The 20,007-nt window shown below is 41.1% G+C and overlaps 1 protein-coding gene across 9 annotated transcripts in view; it reads right to left on the reverse strand.

Moving 5' to 3' along the window:
* The window catches only part of lrp1bb (low density lipoprotein receptor-related protein 1Bb), a 279,672-nt gene extending 262,314 nt beyond the window's left edge, over positions 1-17,358 (reverse strand). For 6 of the 9 annotated variants that reach the window (XM_035952735.2, XM_035952732.2, XM_035952731.2 and 3 more), the window contains exon 1: positions 17,007-17,357. In XM_035952735.2, the coding sequence (XP_035808628.2) occupies positions 17,007-17,097 (91 nt within the window). In that variant the 5' untranslated portion in view covers positions 17,098-17,357. Of the gene's footprint in view, positions 1-17,006 lie in introns of all 9 variants that reach the window. The other 3 variants (XM_035952736.2, XM_055015178.1, XM_035952733.2) reach the window with 1 other exon arrangement.
* Positions 17,359-20,007: the final 2,649 nt, after the last annotated feature.

Below are 20,007 nucleotides of genomic sequence, written 5' to 3' on the forward strand. Positions count from 1 at the left end.
TGTAGCCATAGTTAAAAACTACACCCAATTCAACAATATTAAAGATAAATACAGTACAGTCACAAAAAGCTCACAATTGCTAACAAAAACAATCATTACCAGTGTACAATTATCAATTAGAATTATTTACACTTACATTAACTATTAAAAACACACTTTACAGGCACAACTCGCAATCTTTGAGATGAACATATGTGTCTATCCCATGTTGTGAGTATAAGCGTATGAGAGGTGTGACATTTTCCCATTTCTAATTCATTGACATTAGGAGTAAAGATATTACAAACAGGGGAATAAAGACAGAAAACGCATCATCTTCAAATGGAAATGTAAAAGTTACTTGTTTTAATACAACAATAATAATTAAATAATGTTTGCAGAGTAAAGACAGAGCTAAAATATTTGTTTCGTCTTCCCTCTGGCATTTGCACCTTTCATTTTGTTGAAGTTGGGAACTGTGTACCGTAGAAATAAAGTTTGTTTACTTAATTGCAGGATGTTCAATTTTAACATACTGAACAAGCTTTGGAGACCTCTGTGCTGTGCTTCTCTTCTCGGTAATAGCATTTCTCAGTTACAGTCTGACGAGCACATCTATTTACATACCACTTGTCTCAGCTGAAGCTGTTCCAGCAGCTTCAAGTGCACCTATGAAAGGTGCAAGATGTGACATTTCACGTCAACCTGCTAATGAACGTTGCAAATACACCACTAAAAACAAGGGTTTCACAAACCAGGTTTTTTTTGCCATGTATTTGAGTATCGTAAATGTCTCAAAATACTGCAATGTGCATGAATATTTTAATAATATTCAGAGGGTAACTTTCTGTTATTTTGCACTTAGAAAACAGCATTTATCGTCTTATATCTAAGAATAGATCACATTTAAAGGGCAGTCTCTTTTTTCCAACCTACCAATTGATGTACAAACAAGGTGCTTTGGCTGCTGTTCCAGAAGAAGACAGAAAGAGCAAAACAGAGATGAGCCCTAAACTGCGGCTCTGCTCTCCAGAAAGTCATTAGGTCAGAGAAGTGTGGAGGATGGTCGGCAAGGGGCCTTTAATAATGAAGAGCTTGTGTTCCACAGGGAAACATCGCCTGCAGCAGGCATTCACACTGTGGCGGCTATGGAAATGAAATATTTTGAGGTGTAGAAAGGTCCCAGCACAACTGTGCAAGAAACTGGCTGACTAGCACACCTTAAAATGATAGTTGTGTGATTTGGTTGATAGGATTTTATTGCCCATCACAACCCCAGCATATATTGTACTTTTCATACCTCATTGTCTAAAAATCACAGATAATGCCCCAGCAATAGACCCAATTTTAATTTACATATGTATAGAGATTAGAACAGCTGTGGAAGTATAATAAGAATAATACCCGCTGATTATTGACAGCTTAAAAAGCTATGTACCAAAGTAAGCTACATAACAAAAGTCCAAAAGTCAGTAGAGAGTTCCTGCATTGGCAGAAAACACAGCTACAGGACTTGGCACACCAAAATACCGGGCAGATGCAAATCCCCTCCCGAGACTACCAGCCTTTGAATGAACATTCAAATTTAGGCCTTGGTAGCAATGTAGACGCCGAGACTAGCAGAGCTGCTGGTTGTTGCACATGTGGCACACGGTATACTGTCCAACAGCTCTACAGCAGCAGTTCAAATCAGAATGTGAGCGACGAGCTCCCACCATACTAAAGCTGACCTGTGCAATATGCTTCTTTCTTAAAGAAAGCAACATCACTCCTATTGATTTTAGTTTCATATCTTTATAACAAAATAAAACAAGAAAATCTGCCACTTATCACAGCATTCAGATCTGAAGGGGGTTCTGTTATATTACATTTCCAGTCGTGGTCACCAGGGAACTGCATTTTCTCTCCCAATTCCAATACATACTCTCAGGTTATTGAATACACATGAGCACTGATCACACCAGAGATCTTTGATTCTTTTATATCTGTACACCACACTGTGTAGAACTGACGGGGATGACTTTCTGTAAGGTAGCAAAATGCTGTAACTACACAGACTGTAATATTTGTTTACATATAAAAACTGCAAAGATCAACACCATTCTCGCATCCATTAAATTTAAAACCAAGTGACCCAATATATGAAATAAGCTTTTCATGGGGGTATGTGGTAAAAAGAGAATCGTCAGGCATAGTGACTTGCATGAAGGAAAAACCATGACTTTTCACTTTAATGCACATTAAAGAAGTGAGGTAAAATGTGTTTAGTAGGCTGTTAAAGTTCAGGTAGGTGGATTCTTTCTTTCTTTTTTTAAATCTTTTGAACAAAGGCCATGCAAGCCAATTTCTGTCTTTATGCTAAACTAAGCTAATCAACTTCTGGGTATTTAATACAAAAATATGACAGCCTGGTCTCACTCCCAACTTGCTGCCTATGGCTTATTTTTTCAGGACCCTTTGGTGTTGCAGATTTTCTCAGCTGGTGTTGTCACTGTTGCTCCTTTTCAGATTATGAAAAGTTTGCCTTGTATGCATGAGCTTAACGTTGTGGATTTGAACTCAAACCATGGTCTTTCCCTGTATTTTGATGTAGTTTTGAACTTTAAAAAACTAACAGAACTAAACAAAATTTGGTGAACTAAATAATGGTCCCACACAAGACACAAACCTCAGTCTCTTGGTCCCTGTGTCCTGTAACTCACACCACCACCATTCTTCCAGTCTCCTTAGATCAGTCGTTTAAACTACAAAGACTCCTATACGTTCATTGGTGCCATATATAGATGAAGGTGGCACCAACCCCAAAGGAAACCTTGTATCTCTGAGACGCCAGAGGCTTTGACAAAATGGCAGTGCTTGACCCCCTCGAAATAAGAACGGGTTGGATAGGGGAATGGTAGCGATCACCTTCTTTAATTCTTAGCAATAATGCAAAGATGCCACCTCCTGAAAATGTCTTATTATAGCTTTGACGTAGATTGGTCACACAGTTGATGCCTGATCAAATGTCCTCATCCATTTCATATGGTCATTATGGCTGTCAGTTATAGATACCGAATCACCATTTTTTGAACACAATTACAGCATTATTTTTTAATATATAAATATATTTAGTCATTGTCCAGGTCTAAATTATGTCTGGCAAGTTCAGCCCTGGAAGAGACATCGCCCCCAGACCTCCTTAGGGATACTGTAACCACAGAGATAAGCAGCATGTCCTGTGTGAGGAGCGTCTCGGGCAGACAGATGCTGGACCCTGACCTCTGATAACTTTGTCAGGGGAGCTTGGCGTGATGGCAGAGAAATCGAAAAACTGGTACACTCAGAAAACACAGGCTGCCTAGAAATGTCTCCAGACTTCATTTCTGGATTGTAGCTGCTGCAACACAGACTTCAGGGAGTTGATCTGCCTTGTCTTGACCGACCGTTAGGAATGTTGAATCAGAGCACCGTGGTAAATACGAGTCAGACATGAAAATGTTGGTTAGCTGAACAAGACTAAGGTCAAGAGGAGAGAAGCTAAAAATGAGAACTGTCATGTCATGCTTGCCACAACTGATGATGACAGCCCTTGAAGATGATCTCTTCGTCAAACTGTTTATTTTTAGAATTGATTTTTTTTTTTAACGTGCTGTAGTCACTTTAAAGGAGCTTCGCAGAAAAAGACTTGACACACCTGACAAGACGGCGTACTTGTCAACACAGCTAATAGGCTGCTTTGGTGAGCTGTACCTCCGGAGAGGTCGCTTAGTTATAGAAGCTACTTGTCAGGTAATTTCTACCTCTGCATAAGAGATTAGGAGAAGAGTCGCATAGCCAATTACTGTCATTACAGTGTCTCATGACATTAATTCACACAAGGCAGAACGATCTTGATTGTTGTACAATCTCGGAGGTTAATAACAGAGGGCAAAATGTAATTGCTCTCCATTTGATTGAGCCAAAGTCATGAGCCACGAGACGGCACACTTTAAGAACAATCACCACTAAATCAACACTCTGTCAGCGTCATCATTAGACATGTCTATTGGACTAACTGCTCTAAATGAAAGTCAAAGTGTAAATGAAGATACGGTATTTATTTTTGGAATGTTTTTGATTTATATCTGCTAATAACCCTTTGATTTAATTTAACAGATGTGGCTGGCTTTTATATTGTGTGTGTGGGCGTTTCTTTTACAGAGAAAAACATTTTAGAAATGTCAGCATGAACCTGTGTTAGTCACTTAATCAATTGGCTGTTCAAAAGGAGCTGACAACTATGTTCAGGCCAAAATGTCAATGATTCCTTAGTTCCAGACTGTCAAATATGAGAATTTGTTGCATTTCTGTGTCTGCTTTGACCAGAAACTGAATGGGATTCGGGCTTTTCCTTGAACAAAACATACATTCTGAGTAACAGTCTGGGCTCAAGAAAATTCTGTACAGGATGACCATTTCTCTCTGTTTTCTGACATTTCACATACCACTGAGAAAACAAGGTCTTGATTAATCATTATCTGCAAAGATTAATAACTAGATTAAACCCTGGACTCCCTGCACTCAATACTCAAAAACATTGCCATTGAACATCCTCTAGTCTTTTACTGAATCATGCCCAAAGCTGCAGACATTCATTATGCTTGCTTTAAATGTGTATAGTTCTGTTGTAGCTCTGCATGAATCAGCAATGCTCATTGCACAAGCAGTGTGTGCTTACAAGGTTGGAAAAACTGCAGTCCGCATGTTATTTCTGTCATTCAGCGTCGTTCGTTATCTTGTTTTCGAGCAACTGAGCATGCAAAGGTTTTCATGTCAAGTTTGCACAAGGTTGCCGTGACTGTTCTGACTGTACAGACATTGCAAATCAATTTTCTACGGTTCAGACTGAATGCGACTCCTACTCAAAGCTCGTCTCTCCCACGTTGCCGGGTTAATCATGGGCTCAGGTCTAGCCAGACGTGGGTTTATGACGTCAGATCTGCAGCACGGCTTTGTTCCAACCTTCACACGGCTTCAAACTTTCATGAGAGAGTTTCAGAACCAGTGTTTTGTCTGCCTGATTTTCTTGAGGGTTTTGTTGATTTGGTTATTTTGACCTTTGTGCTTATTTTTTTGCCAGTTTTAATTAGTTTCTACTTTGTTGCGATGTGCTCTACAAAGTTAATACCAGTAAATCCAATTATGTGTGACATGGATCAAAAATGTGTGGCTGTGTAGAACTGTTTGCATTATTACTTTGTTTCTATATTTTACATACATGTACATGTTAGCAGAAGAACACCCGACTGTTTCTTAACCTGGGGAAAATAAGTAAATAAAAACTTAAACCGTAATGAGATTGATACAGTGATGTGATATATGATCAGAAGCCCACACTAAAGTGTTGTGTTTGGTAAAATGAACCAGATTCTCTTTGCCATTATGCCTGATTTCCTTGATCTAATCTGTGCAACTTTACGCAGCTTCTGTCAACCAAAAACAACGGTGCGTATTTTTAGCTAAGCAGAGCGTGGGTCTGGTGGAATCACAAGTAGTGTCTACTATTGGGACTAGACAATTAGCCCCGGTTCCAGCTGGAACACGAGAGAGTGCGGTAAACTTGATTCTAAAAGTTTTTAATTTGGTTACATGATTTCAGATCATGATCATTTTTTGTTTTCTGTTTTCATCTGTTCCTCTTATGCCAGCTTATTATGATACATCACATTATGCTGCAAATCCTCTACAATAAACCAAAACTACAGGATATACCCCAAAAAGAGAAATTAACAGGGTTGGGTGTTTAATTGTGAGCTGTTTTTTGTTGGGTTTTTTTTTTAAACCATGTAGTTTTTTCTATTGGTGCTTCATGGTTATTGAGGATGAAGCGAATCTCTAAGGATCAGACGAGATGTGGCGTCTCATCAGAGTCGACAACGTGTCAAACATCAAACTTTTCTTCAAAGACAGCAGTGACAGTAACTGAACAATTTCAAACTGTTACTTCAGAAGAACACAACAAACGTGCGAACAACACCCAGTTCAACAGTACTAACACCTATGGCACCAAACAAGTCGCGCACAATCTGTTGCTTTCCACAACAGCCCATGCCTACTACACATCAGCGTAAATATCATCTCAGTGTGACGGCCTCCATCGTCTGACAGAGATAAAACATTTCTGAGAGGATGTTGCACTCTCTAAAATACCACTGGTCTGCTGCTAGAGTTGCTCCAGTGATTTTCATCCACCGAAGGCTATTAATTTCTTGGACAGAGATGAAAATAGAGAGAGGGAGAGAGAGAGCGACGGAGAGACAGAAGATGGTCAGGCAGACAAGCATATTAAAACAATAACAGCCCTCCAGTGAGTGTGATGAGACAATAATTTCACAACAGTCATCCACAGTATTAACCTCACAAACGCATCAGCTGAACACAAACCGGCCTGCACTGATTGAATCGCAAATAACAAGTCAAAGTTTAAATTATGTTATATGGTCACTCGACATGCAATATTGAAAGGGTTTGAAAAGCATCACTGTTGCAGACAGAACTGGATATTAAATGCCTCGGTCATATGTATAATATGGAGCACATTAAATCATGAGTCTCTCTGTATTTTTCTAAAATTCTGCTGTTATTTGATGCCTAATGTTCAGCCCCTTTTTGTTGAGAAAACATATACATCAGAGGAAAACAAGACATTTCCATTAGCATAACCAAATGTTTCTTCACACCAATTGCTTAATACAGAAGCAATTAAAAAAAAAGAGGTCACCACTTTACAGTACCCTCAGTCATACTGACAAAACAAGGGTTTACTACACGTTGCCATGACCTCACCTGTTCATTCAGTAGTATTTTCAGCCATTACCTCATGATGGCTGTGACAGCGAGCTAATGTGTTCCCAATAGCGGAGCACCGTCTCGCTGTGACCTTTACTTGATCATTTTCTACCAATGAATGGTCACCTCCCACTGCATGAACTTCAATTTACACCTCATTACTGCTTTTGCATGAGCACACAGATGCCTCTTGTTTTCTGCAGACACACACACACACACACACACACACACACACACACACACACACACACACACACACACACACACACACACACACACACACACACACACACACACACACACACACACACACACACACACACACACATATTTTGCAGTGGATAACATTTCTCATTTGAATTTCACTTCACTCAAGTCAATGGCCTTTTTAACATTTTTCTCACTAATTTCTGAACATGAACTTGGGTCGGTGTTTTTTTGTGCGTGTGTGTTAAGTCTTAATGACTTTCATAATGGTTAAGTGGTTTCCAACAAAATCCAAATAGATGAAAGTTTTGTGAAGTGGAGACACTAAATTGCTCTTCGGTGTGTTTGTGGTTGTCTTGTGTGTTAACATTTGACAAAGTTGTAAATAGTTTTTCCATGTGTTTCCCTGCCTTTTGATTACTATATGCTGATAAAATCAGTATAAATACAGCAATAAATGTTCCTTGAAGTTTTTTTATGAACAAAAAAACTATGAAAAAAAACCTTTGAAATGGCAAATTATAAAATATTTTAAATCAAGTACGTGTATGAAATGACTAAACCAAATGAATAGACTGAAATTCATACAACTTAATAAAAACAAATGTTGCACTTTGCACAAAGGGTAACTGAAATCTATGATTAAAAAGCTCTATAAACTAATCAGTAATCAAAGTTAATCATGATGTCATTAAAAAGACATAAGGAGAATGACTCAGTTTGCCTGAGTTCATATAACTAATTATGAAGTCATTAGTGTATAAGTTCATTTTTGATTCAGCTGGAACATTTTCCAAATTGGTTTTAAACGTTACCAAATTCTAACTTGTAATATGCAGCAAGGATAGACTGACTGCACTCATTATGAAATGTTTTATCTTGAAATAAATGCAAATGAAAACCACATATGACTCTGTAGATGTTGCTAAAATTAACAACATAACTTTCCATAAATGTGATTTCTTTACAGTATTAGTGTTTGTTACTGACAAAACACACATCCTAATGATGCAGAGAAAGGTTTAGGATGCCGCACCTAGTATCTCTGCTAAGGCTTGATGGCTGTTAAATCACTGTGTTCCTTTTTTTCCCGGGAAAAAAATAAATTGCTTCCTTCTGGAAATCATTTTCAAACTTAATGCTGGCTTCATCCCTTGTGTTAAATTACTTTTTTCACCTGAATGGCACGCCTCAGGTAGAGTTCTGTATTTTGGAATTAATCAGGTATAGCATAAGTTATTTAAAGCAATCGTAAAATGTGACGTATGCATGTGAAAGCAAGGAGGACCAACAAGAGTTGTCAACCATTCTACAAAATTAAAAAAATAAATTTATAAAATGCTGAAACCGATCTTCAACTGTTGACATGAACAAGGCCACAGCAGCAATCATAGGAATGTACTCTTTAAAAGAAACATATTAAATCTCAGCAGCTCCTCAAGGCTTTTTTTTATTATTTCTCAAAGGTTTTGTTCTTGGCAAGGGCTGTTTCACATACAAGTGGCCCTTATCAGGCTCTGAGCGGCAAGAGATACCTGTGACAGCCGACATGTTTGAGGCCCAAGTGCTTAATCTCTGGTCTCTGCCACGGAGCAGTGAGGCACATCACTACAGCAAGAAGGGAACGACTGCATGCATTTCAAACCAGCAGACTCCAGGAATGGAATGAGGAGGAAAAAAAAAAACACATAGCATGAGCTTGAGAGTACTGCTCTAATCGTATCAAAGACTTCTACAAACAAACATGGGTGAACTGTGATTGATGGGAGCGCAGTTAATAGGACTCCCAATCCAACACAGTGTGAGACGGGAGGGTGCCGGGGACCAGAGATCAATAGCAGCTCGGAAGCATGTTAGGGAATCATACTGAATCAGATTGATGACAGCTGGTGGTGATGCATTTGGCAATCTAATTTTAACACAAAGTAACTCAGTGATAGTGCTGCCACAAGACTGAACTCAATCCTCGTGGGCCAACAGTATCACAGCTGTTGAGAGCGAATTGTGTCTCTGCTGCAGGTGTAGGTGAGGGCAGCGGTACGGTTTTTATCTGTGATTTTCAATTCATGCGTTACACCATCAAAGTGCATTGAATTATTCATCCTTAGTGGCAAGCTCACAAATATTTAGGCCCCAAAGCCTCTTTTAGTGCACCACCGGGCTTGGATATACACTTAGTCTGACTCGTCCGAAATGATATTGAAAGAATCCGACTAGTAGGTATCCTTAGTGCAGCCTCAAGACTCTTGACAGAAGCACATTTGAGGTAGCCCCTCATTGCTTTGCACACAGGCATGAAAATGATGCAATGATGCCAGTAATTTCTCTTTCTATCCTCCATCTAACTGGATTGAAATCCAGCGAGCTCTGCCAGGCGCGGCAGCCACAACACAGACAGGGCACAGACTCACAGTAAGGCTTAATTTGTGTATGTGCACGCGTTTGTCCGTGTGTTCACATATTTTTCTGTGTGTGCTGCTAAGCTTGTTAGCTGACCACCAAACCATAAATGCCGTATGTAAATATTCACCGTACACTGCTCTGGATGTTTAGTAAAGATCGTTTAATTCCCTGTATTCACTAATAGCAACGTTGCAGCTCTTCAAGGCAATGAGTTGTGAGAATGACTAAAAAACTAATCAGGCAGAAGACAAAATATTGTCAGTTCTCTGGTTAGCTGTTACTGCGGATGATTTTTATGTTTAAATCCATGACGGGAAATTGTGGATTATTACAGAGGTGTGCATTAAAATGAAACACCTCAGTGGTCCAATATTTCCTAATTGCTCTATGAGCCAATATCTCTGTTAAGAAGAACGCAGCGCAGCTTTACCAACTGGCCTTAGGTTTGTCTGCTGAATGAAGCTTGTTGGGGGATGGATGAATCCCTCCCCTGTTCTGGTTTTCCGAGCCAAGTCTGCATGATGGGGCCCTGAGCCCTCGGCCTGTGCCAGGTGGCAGCTGGGAGAGAGAGTCCCCAGCCAGGCTTCAGCAGCCCTCTCTCTGGTCTTCTGGCCACCACCGTTGCCACTCGGGGGGCTCGACACCGGCACTTGTGACCTACAGATTGGTCAGAAGTGCCGGTGTCGACCTTTTTTTTTTTTTTTTTTCCAAAATTCACTGAGCAGATCACTGTTAATCACACTGTAATGCTGTGACACAGTAAAACATCCATCTCTCAGTCTGTTCGCCGAAATTAATTTCTGATATGTCTGGTATGGACACCAGCAGGAAACGTTCTCTGCCCACACAAAGCGATGAATCAAATCTTAAAGTATTAATCAGTGAGATGCTTGTTGTTGGGGTTGGGCCATAGTCTCTGCGCACACAAGCTCATATATTAACCGGGGGATCTCCATATTGCCAGTTTAATATTTGAAAGTGATTGTGCCAAGAAATATAACAGCTTCTTCAAACAACAATGAGAAAACTCTCCATGCAGGGTGAATTGTTCCCACTAGTGAAGGCTGCCTCTACCAGCTCACACACACAGAAAACGGCAGCCCCTTAACGGTTTTGTAAATTAACGCGACGCTTTATCATGTTCAATTTGACAGCTCATAACACTAATACGGCATTTCTTGTATCATTTTGTCAGTCTGGAGACTTGAAGTGCAGAATAATAGCAGACACCTCCATCAGGGTGACTTAGGTGAGCAAACAGCAGACCAACCAGTCAGGTTATCAATCACAAAGCTGTCCGTTTTCTATAGACAACACACATCCGTGATAAAAAATACTACCCTGTCAAGTGTAAGGTTAAACTATAAAATAGTGCCGTTAATGCTCCAGCACCCCCTTATATTTGAACAGAGCTTTACACTACCAATTCCCATGGCAACATAACCTCTACAGGGAAAGGTCCTGGATATCTCAGTATTTCAGTGAACGTATACCGCCAAGTCAAGCAGACAAAAAGGAGAAGCTGCAGTTGTGTAGTCTGGATGTAATGGAGGAGCTATGTGAAAGCAATGGATCTACAGTACAAGGATCCACTGCTGCTGCATTGTACTTCTGTACATGCTGAGCACACAGCGTTTGGCATGGGGTAGCTCCTCAGGGTGCTGCCTCCATCCAGCGAGCTGTTCACCCCTTCAAACTGACAGACAGACTTTTAGCCTGACACGGAGACACTTTCCCCCCCTGCGAGACACTTCAAGAAAGATGTTTGCTTAACTCAGGCCTCAACCCTCACACCCAGCTGCATACTAACTTTAACTACCAAGGTAGCCCGTGTTAAGTGCGCTGCTGAAGGAGACACACAAGGCCGTTTTATTGTTCGGTCTGTTGAACTTGTCTTTAAGTATATGGCCTCACTTGTGTATGTCCATAGGTTTACTCCTTTGACAATGCACATTACAACACCCATACATTTCATTTTTAATGCATTCTATCTCATCCGTCACTTCGTCATGACCTTATACTCAACTCATCTTACGAGAGGAGCAGTGGATCCCACCACTGCCCCCATGAGCGCTATTTTCATTAGCATATTTGGCAATAAAACAGTTATGCTTTCTTCCATTAATAATTTATCTACACTTTTTTTTTTTGGAACCAGCAGCCATTTCAGTATACCGCCGAGCCCAGTTCTTAGATTTAACTCCAGCAACATGGCGTTTCTCTAAAAGAAAAAAAAAAAACTTATTGATTCATTATTCACATCTTAAATTATATATCATTTTTGGGGGAAAAAATCTAATAAGAATCCCCATGACACCCACATAATTAAGTCTGCCTCCAACATTAACCAAACTAGATCATGTGGGTCAAAAATGAAGCTCCTCCTTCCATTGGTAATCAATGCAACAAGTCAATTTACAGCCACCGGCTTTCACAACCTGAGCCAATCCATTACTGATTCAATTGTAACCCATTAAGACAGTGAGAGGCAATATTAAAAGTGACACTATCAAAAAACCAACAGCTTCATTCGATAACTTTGTTCTATTGCAGTCAGCCCCACCCCACCATCATATTGTACACCATGATGAGGCATGTGGGGTGGGGCAGTTGATTCCTTTCTGCAGCTCGAAGGCCATACTTCACCTCTGCCCCGAGATAGATGTAAGAGCTCAATGACAGCAACACTTAGCTGACATCACCAGATAGATGTGTCAGCTGTTTTAATGTCTTTTCATAGCTCATAAAAGACTGAACGCCGTCCTGCAGAAAACGCTGTCTAAGCACTTGTCTCGAACACACCTAAGAAATCCTGTCATGACTGCTATGATGCTTATAGTACATCTGGGGGGGAAGAAACAAGCATCGGGGTTTGGTAGAAGTGCTTAATCTGCTCGTGTACAAACCGAAGCTGACCTTCTCCACGTTACAAGCTGACAGGCTGTTCTGAGCACTTGTCTGCTTTTCTAGCCAAGACAAACTTGTGAGGCAATAGTCAATAAAAAGCACCTGAAGTGCAGTTCACAGGACATGGATGCCAATAACAACACCAGTCAGTGCCCACTTCACAAGTTTTTCTTCACTGACTTCTGACTACAAGATGAAACACTGTGCTGACTAGAACATCAGCTTCTATTCAGACCGCTCTCTCCGTACATACAGTTCTCTGCGTTCACTTTATTTACTCTTTCCAGCCCAGTTTTAGCTGGAATCTACATGTGGTTTCTCCAATCACTGGGTGAAGACAGAGTAGCCGGGTGAGATTCGGCCACTTTCCGTCCTGAGGATCCCCTACTGCTGAGGTGGACACTTTTGCAGCGGCGTCAGAACAGGATGTGGACAGAAAATCGAGCTACAAAGGAGGCCTCACAGCTGGCGGGCTCATTTTGTGTTAATGGGTTCCAGAAAAACATGTGAAACAGCTATGAAAATAGAACTCAGTCCACCTTTTGAAGGTCAACCACGAGTCTCTAGCAAACAGTTCTACAAAAACGACACCCTGATCTTCATGTAACAGCAAATCAGTCTAGGGTAAATGCCTCAGAAGGACCTCTGAACCAACCAAGAGAGAGAGATTATTTGGTTTAGAGGTTTTAAGGGAAAGAGATTTACATAATCTCCAATTGGTTGCAATTTATCAAGTCCAGCTGCAATTTAGTGACCAATTTTCCAGCGTTCAAGCCGTATTAAATCAATAAGAATACAATAGTGACAGTAAGTAGAGTGAACATCTATGCTACTGTTTGAGTCGCAGCCTTGTTATTTTCAACCCTTGCCTTCTGTCATAGTCCATGCACTCACCAGATTTTTCTCAGACTTTCCTCCTGGTTCCACCTGACATTCACACGCACCTCACCTGCTCCCCCCATCAGCCCCATTGTATATACCCACCATCTAGCCTTAGTTTTAGTCAGATCATCATTCTTGGTTGCAGGCTGCTTGTAATCAGACTCCTGTTCCTTCCTGTCTTTGATGACTGTACCTGTCTACCTTTGAGCCTCAGTTTTCACCATTAGCTTAATAAAAGCACCTGACTGTTCCTGCATGCCTGGTTTCTGTCTGCACTTGGACCTCCTCCGTCTTCTCATTGTGCAAAACCTGACAATTTATTTAACTTAGCAACACAAAGCAGAGTCACAGATCGTGTTGGTACAGCACAGGTGACTGCCCACTCAGTCTACATCTCAGGTTGTTTTTGTTAACTCTGAAACTGCTAATGAGCCCAATGCAGATCCAGAATTTCTTCCCACACTGTTGATGAGTTTCTGAGTAAAAGCAGATTCCTGTATGGTTCCTGACCTGTTTTTGTTACTTGGTGAATGGCCTTTGCTTTACAAATTTTGTGAGAGTCAAAGTGTTGGTTTTGCAATGAGGTGGCACCATCAATCCCAGTCTGGTAAATTGATGCATGAACGTCTCAATGACAACTACAGGCAGTACTTTTAACGCTTACATAGACGCCCTTTTTGCTTTTCCCCCTGGGCATGCTCGCTCTAAACAATCATTTTTGGCAGACGCTTCTCTGGTACCCTAACCACCTGAGTCGAGCTTTCATGATGGTAGCACTAATACTGGCTGTTTCTGCCTGCTTCAGCACTTCAAAGTCGGGAACTTTGTCTTGCCATCTTAAGTCTACGATGCTGCCTGTGAGGCGCCACAGGCAGTTGAGGTGAAGACAGTTCAGCGTTTTCAAATGGCAACTATAAATGGTCCAAGTCTCGCATGCATACAAAAAAGATGAGGTGACTACAGCTTTATACACTTTTCAGCCGCATCCATAGTCGTATGCTGTTCTGTCAAGCCCTCCGTCTGCCAAAGGCTGTTCTTGCTTTGGCAATTGCTGTAACACTTGCAGCGTGGCTTTGACAATTCAAAGAAATTGGGACAGTCCTTAACTTAAGTGACACTATCATGATCCAAGAAGCAGAGGGTTGGAAAAATTGCTCTTTTGCCAAGGAAACATTTAGTAAAACTAGTAGGAGGAGGACTCACAGTGGTAGTAGTTAGTTTTTCTTTCTATGCCGTACCAAACATTGAATCCATCCTATTACAAAACACTCCTAAATACAAGTATCAAAACATGAGACTTGTATAGGAAACTTCAGTTATAGCACTACATGTACTATTATATAATTCTAAGCAGTATACAGTATGGAAAATTTAAATAAAACCTACCCTGTAGAAGAAGAAAGCTTAAAGTTCATCCTGATAAAAATAGGATTTAATAAAGGACTTACAAAAGACCAATTTAAAAAATAATAAGCTCGACAGATGGAAACATTCTTACATTCAAGAACATTTTTTTTTTTTTTTACAGAAATCTCTAATGATCAACTTCCTGCACATAGACACTGAATGAGTTCTCGCTCATCTTGATTGTGTGTGCTGGCCTTTGCACACATAGGCACACACAGGCATTTACACACACTTCTGCGATACTATCTCACTATCTCTCTTAATTAGCTCCTAAAGGCAGTCTTCCCTGCATTAGTGCATGGACCTATCTGTGTCTTCCACTATCAACTTTTAAATAGGGTATACATTACAAACAACCTTGAGCTGTTTGCGCTTGATGATGCTTATCTGGAGCTGAGGTCACTGCACAAGATCAAGGATATTCAGACTTTTTTTTTCCAAAAAAAAAAAAAAAAATAACAGAGTGTTTCTGTGGTGTGTCCAAATTTCTCGAGCCTGTCATTTTGTCGGATCAGCAGTGTGCTGCCATGTTGGCCAGGCCAGGTCAACCAGCTCAATGTTAGATGGACACGAGTGATAAGAAAGGGGGAGAAAAAAAAAGCATAGTGGAAGCATTTCAAACAGAGAATGCCGTTCTAGGAGTGAGTTTTGGAAACCCTTTTAATTCATGCAGAGCAAACCATGGGCTCACTACTTGGCATTCAACGTAACAACGCTGCCACCACAAAGCAAATTCATTTCAGACTAATTAGGCTAACAACCAGCTTTGGTGTTGAAAGAAATAAGAAATGCTATTATCATTACCATCCATTTAGACGCAGCTACAAGAGCCTTCATTTATTCTCGGGGCAAATGGAGCAGGACAGCAGACAGAGATGCAGATCCTAACTTTCTGAGTGCACACGTGTGAATCTATTTCCATCGTAACAGTTCTTAATTTAAACATTGTTACACGGGCCCAGATGAGGCATGGCGATAGCTTGTAATTTTTCATTTTGATTCAGCACTAATAAAGCTCAGTGCCTCCCTGTACCCTCACCTCCCACAGAGCAGGGGCACTCTCAAGGAGTTCAAGAGACAAATCCATCTTTTTCATTTCATGCACAGAGTGAGGTAGACACTGTTAGTTTTTTTTTTCTCCTTTGCCCACTGTGATTGCAGCGCACTTGGTGACATTTGTGATAGTCTCACAACAAGCCGAGCAGCCTTGGACCTCACTGAGGAGTCGTAGAACTTTGACCTCCACGGGGATATATATATATATATATATATATATATATATATATATATATATATATATATATATAAATAAAATCTTTCAAGAAAGCATTCATTTATAGTTTATAGTTTGCTTTGTTCTTATAGAATGTGTCACATCACTGCAAATATTATGACCCCATAGGCCAACGTGTTTGCATGCTGACCCGTATTCATCATACTCTGAAAAGGCAGAATGGAAAAGCTGAACTATTAAGGCAACATTCACACTTTGATGAGAACCAAATAGTACACTGATTGCTTCATCCTTGAGGATCAGGTTATAAATCTTGCATCTGTGCCACTTTAAATAAGTAGCTGTCTGTGAATGTAGCAGCTGAAGATAAATCAAAAATGTGCTTGAACTCAATTGTGCAAATCATTTTTCAAAAAGGAGAGACACAAACAGGAGCCTAATGGGTAAAGCCAGTTCGCTTGGCACGGCTCAGTCAGTGAGTGATCCTTACATCCTCTTTTGACACCCACAGAAATACAGTTTGTGAAGAGGCAGTCAGACAGCACTCTGCACGCATAACCTACAGAAACGCTGTAATTATGTGACATGATTCAAACCCAATATGCCCCTTCCCGAAATGATCTCCCAACGACATGAGGCTGCACCGTGGATCCGACCGCACGCCGCTGCTCCTATCAATTGCATGCGATGTTGCAATGATCCCACGGCAGAGATACGACGCTTTCGGCTCGGAGAGAAACAAATTACACTTTGGCACAGGGATATTTCACCTGCTGCGTTGTCAGATAGCGCCGCTACGCACCTGCAGTCAGAGCCGCCGAGTCTCTCCTGGCTTCCTCAAGAATGTTCCTGAAAATGCGCTCTGGCTTTATTATTTGGCTAAACGCACATGCAGTGGTGGTTATTATACAGGTGGCATTTAGATTTGTGATCTGACAGCTGGGGCGCATGACAATGCAAGGCTGAATGGTAACAAATAAGAGAGATGGAGACTTCCAGTGCCACGCTGGATGGAGAGAAACGACGAGCACTGATGGTGAACTCTTCATTCATATATGGGTGATTTTGGTGAACACAGGGTTCAGATCAGCTGCTCAGCATTTGGCGCCCGTGACCAACTGCACTAAAGCCGGCCCGCGGTGCCAAGTTTCACCGGGACTGCGCAATTCCTCCTTACCTTTCTCCTCGTCCGACACTGTCGAGGGCTCAACGCACGGAAATAATCCCGAGAATAGGGCTAGAAAGGCGAGTAGAAAAAACTCCGACATGTTTTCGGAGAGCGGGCTGTAAAGAGCCGCGGTGCTTCTCCTGGTCCTGGTCCTGATCCCGGTCCGGGTCCGGTCTCCCCCCTCCACCAGAACCACCCGGTTGTCGAGCGCCGTTATTCGGTGATGTCCAGCGGAACCAGTGCGCAGAACAGCTCAGCGCTCCCCCGGCTCCCCGACACATGCACACCGCCACTGTGGAGCAGCGAACAGACGCACCGGAGACGGCAGGAGAGGAGGACGAGAGTCAGAGAGAGGAGGGAGGGAGGGAGAGGGGGAGACCGACGGACGGAGGAGGGGGAGAGGCGAGAGGGGTGGGAGTGCAGGAGGATAAAGAATGAGTACGTTTCCTGTCTTTTCTCAATGATTAAATGCAGTCAAGGTGGCGCGGCTCGCCTGAAATTAATCAGACTGGTTAGTCGGGCTGTCAGTGGAGGTGGGTGTCAACCTCAGGTCCGGGGGTTCACAGGGGGTCCTCAAAAAAAATGAAGAAGTCCGAGAATTTTGGATGAGGAATGAATAATCTCTGCTTTCACTGCTGTCTACAGTACAGGCATAAAAGTACACTGATGAATAAAAAAGCATATCTTGAAGAAATAGCAGGTATAAAATATTAAATGTGCACATCAGCTGTAGGACTGCTTACAGTCACTAGTGAACTATATGCAACATAGAACACTGCAGTCAGCTGTTGCTGAGCACAGATCTAAAAAGTAGCCCGGGAACTATATGAGAGAATACCAAATTGAGTCAGATGCAGCCATCATTTTGATTTTCTTCTATTTAACAGAAGCCTGACGCATGAGCAGTTCAAGGAGTGACCCTCCAGCCCCTCTCTGAGGTGACTGACAGACGTTTAGCAGATCTACAGCCATGGGAGGAGTAATTGGTGGGCTACCGAGTTTAATGTCACTCACTTTTCTTCCTGCTTTTATACATGTGATTTCATTTGTTTATTTCTTTTTTTGGGGGGACTTGGGGGGAAAGAAAACAGCAAGTGCAAATTAACTTGAAAGCCTCTTTTGAGGGAATGCATGTGGACTGCTGAGCTGAACCTCCATTTAGTCAGACGTTACAGTCACCCTCGTTCTGTTCTTTTCCGGCATCTCTTGCTGCTGTAATGGTGAGCCTTGCTGACATGATAATAATCACAATCTTGCGTGAAGTATGCACTCAGTACATAAGTACAGATTTGTGCAAAGTGTTTCTTAAGTTTGCTGTTGCTGCAGGTTAAAGTGTCACGGGGGGGGGGGGGGGCGGGGGGGGGCTGTGATTTAAATAAAAAAAAAATATAATGACATACATGCCATAAGTATATATTGTGTCACCAACACTGACACAACACAAAAATGATTACCTAGCAATCCAAAATATTTAATAATTCAGTCTTTATGCCTGTGTATTTTTTATTTTATTTATTTTTTTAGTGAGCTTTGATGTTTAAGCTGTTCTTTGATTTTATCCGCCTTGCCACTGACAGTGTGTCAATGCACTGGCCAGCACAAGACGAATGTTTTCCGTTTCTCAGTATGGATGCTGCATCTGAGCTGAATGTGTGAGAATTTTAGAAGAGCGCAGTGGAATAACATCGTGCAGAAGTGGTGGGGGAAGAAAGCGAGTGCACTTAGTGAAGCAGACCAGTGTAAACAGTGGAGAATATGTAAATAGTGGTTAGACATTTTGTGGACCGAACTGAAGTCAAATGCAGAGGTGGTATTGTTTTTGCTGGAGGAGTAACTCAGTTTATTTGCTTGTAGGTAGCTACAGTACAGACCTATCTGCATGTATTCTTAGACTGGAGTATTTTACAGGTTGGTACAACATGCCCTAAACTTAAAAAGCTTAGAGAAAGATTGCAAACAATAGCAAATACAGTAATGCTTCACAATGAGTTTCAAAATTCACTCATGCAGTTGTAAACAACAGTCATCAGCTGCTATTTTTCATGTTAAAAAAGAAATTCTGAAACTAAATGTGAAAAAAACAGAAGTCTGTCAGTGTATAAAAGGACAATATAAGCTGAATTTAAACATCTCGATTAATCCTTTTTTCTGATGAAGATCATTTGATACTATAGAAAGCTTAAGAACAGCCACTAGATTAGATTTTTTCTGTGTGTGTGTGACATGTTTGTCCCAGCTTAAGAACATATACAACACATTTAATGCCACTGCCCACACAGCAGACTGTACACAGTCTGGTCATATGATGTTACAGTCCATGTAGAATCCCTCTGCAAACACTGATAGAACCTTATGGATAGTTTGCTATTTCCATTGATCTACTACGTTGCTTTTAGCAATGAGAATAGACTGTTGGAAAGTAACAAATCTAATACTAATAGGTAAAGACCAGTGCTAATGAAGTCTGCAAGCATAGACTTTGTTAATAACCGGCTCTTGATCAAATGGCAGACAGAAACTCAGAGCTGCATCAGTACAAAAGTAGCTGTATCCTCTTAAAAGCATCATATGGTATCACAACATATTCTTATACACTCAAGAACCAAGCAGTTAGTGCTGCTCAAATATGAGCTGGCATGTCCTGTCACACTGTAATAAATTCATTAAGCAAAACGTTGTTTAAGGTGACACAAAATATATATAATTTCACGTATCTTAGATGAGATGGAAACATTACTAACTTTCAAGCGAAACAATCTGTCATGTTTTATTATTGAGGTGTCACAAAGAATGAGGAAGTCCAAGTCTTCAAGGACATTTCGCATTTTCGCATTGAGTCGCTGCTATTTCTCACTGCCACCATTCCACTGTTTTATGCTTCTAAAAAAGAAAGAAAGAAAAAATCCACAAATGAATACTTTCATGAGGCTTCCTGTTTTTTTTTTCTTTTGCTTTGAATGCTGAGAGCAGGCTGCATTTTTCCATTGCAATCATAGCGGCGACTTTTGAC

Source organism: Amphiprion ocellaris, chromosome 11 (assembly GCF_022539595.1).
Source record: "Amphiprion ocellaris isolate individual 3 ecotype Okinawa chromosome 11, ASM2253959v1, whole genome shotgun sequence".
NCBI lineage: Eukaryota > Metazoa > Chordata > Actinopteri > Pomacentridae > Amphiprion > Amphiprion ocellaris.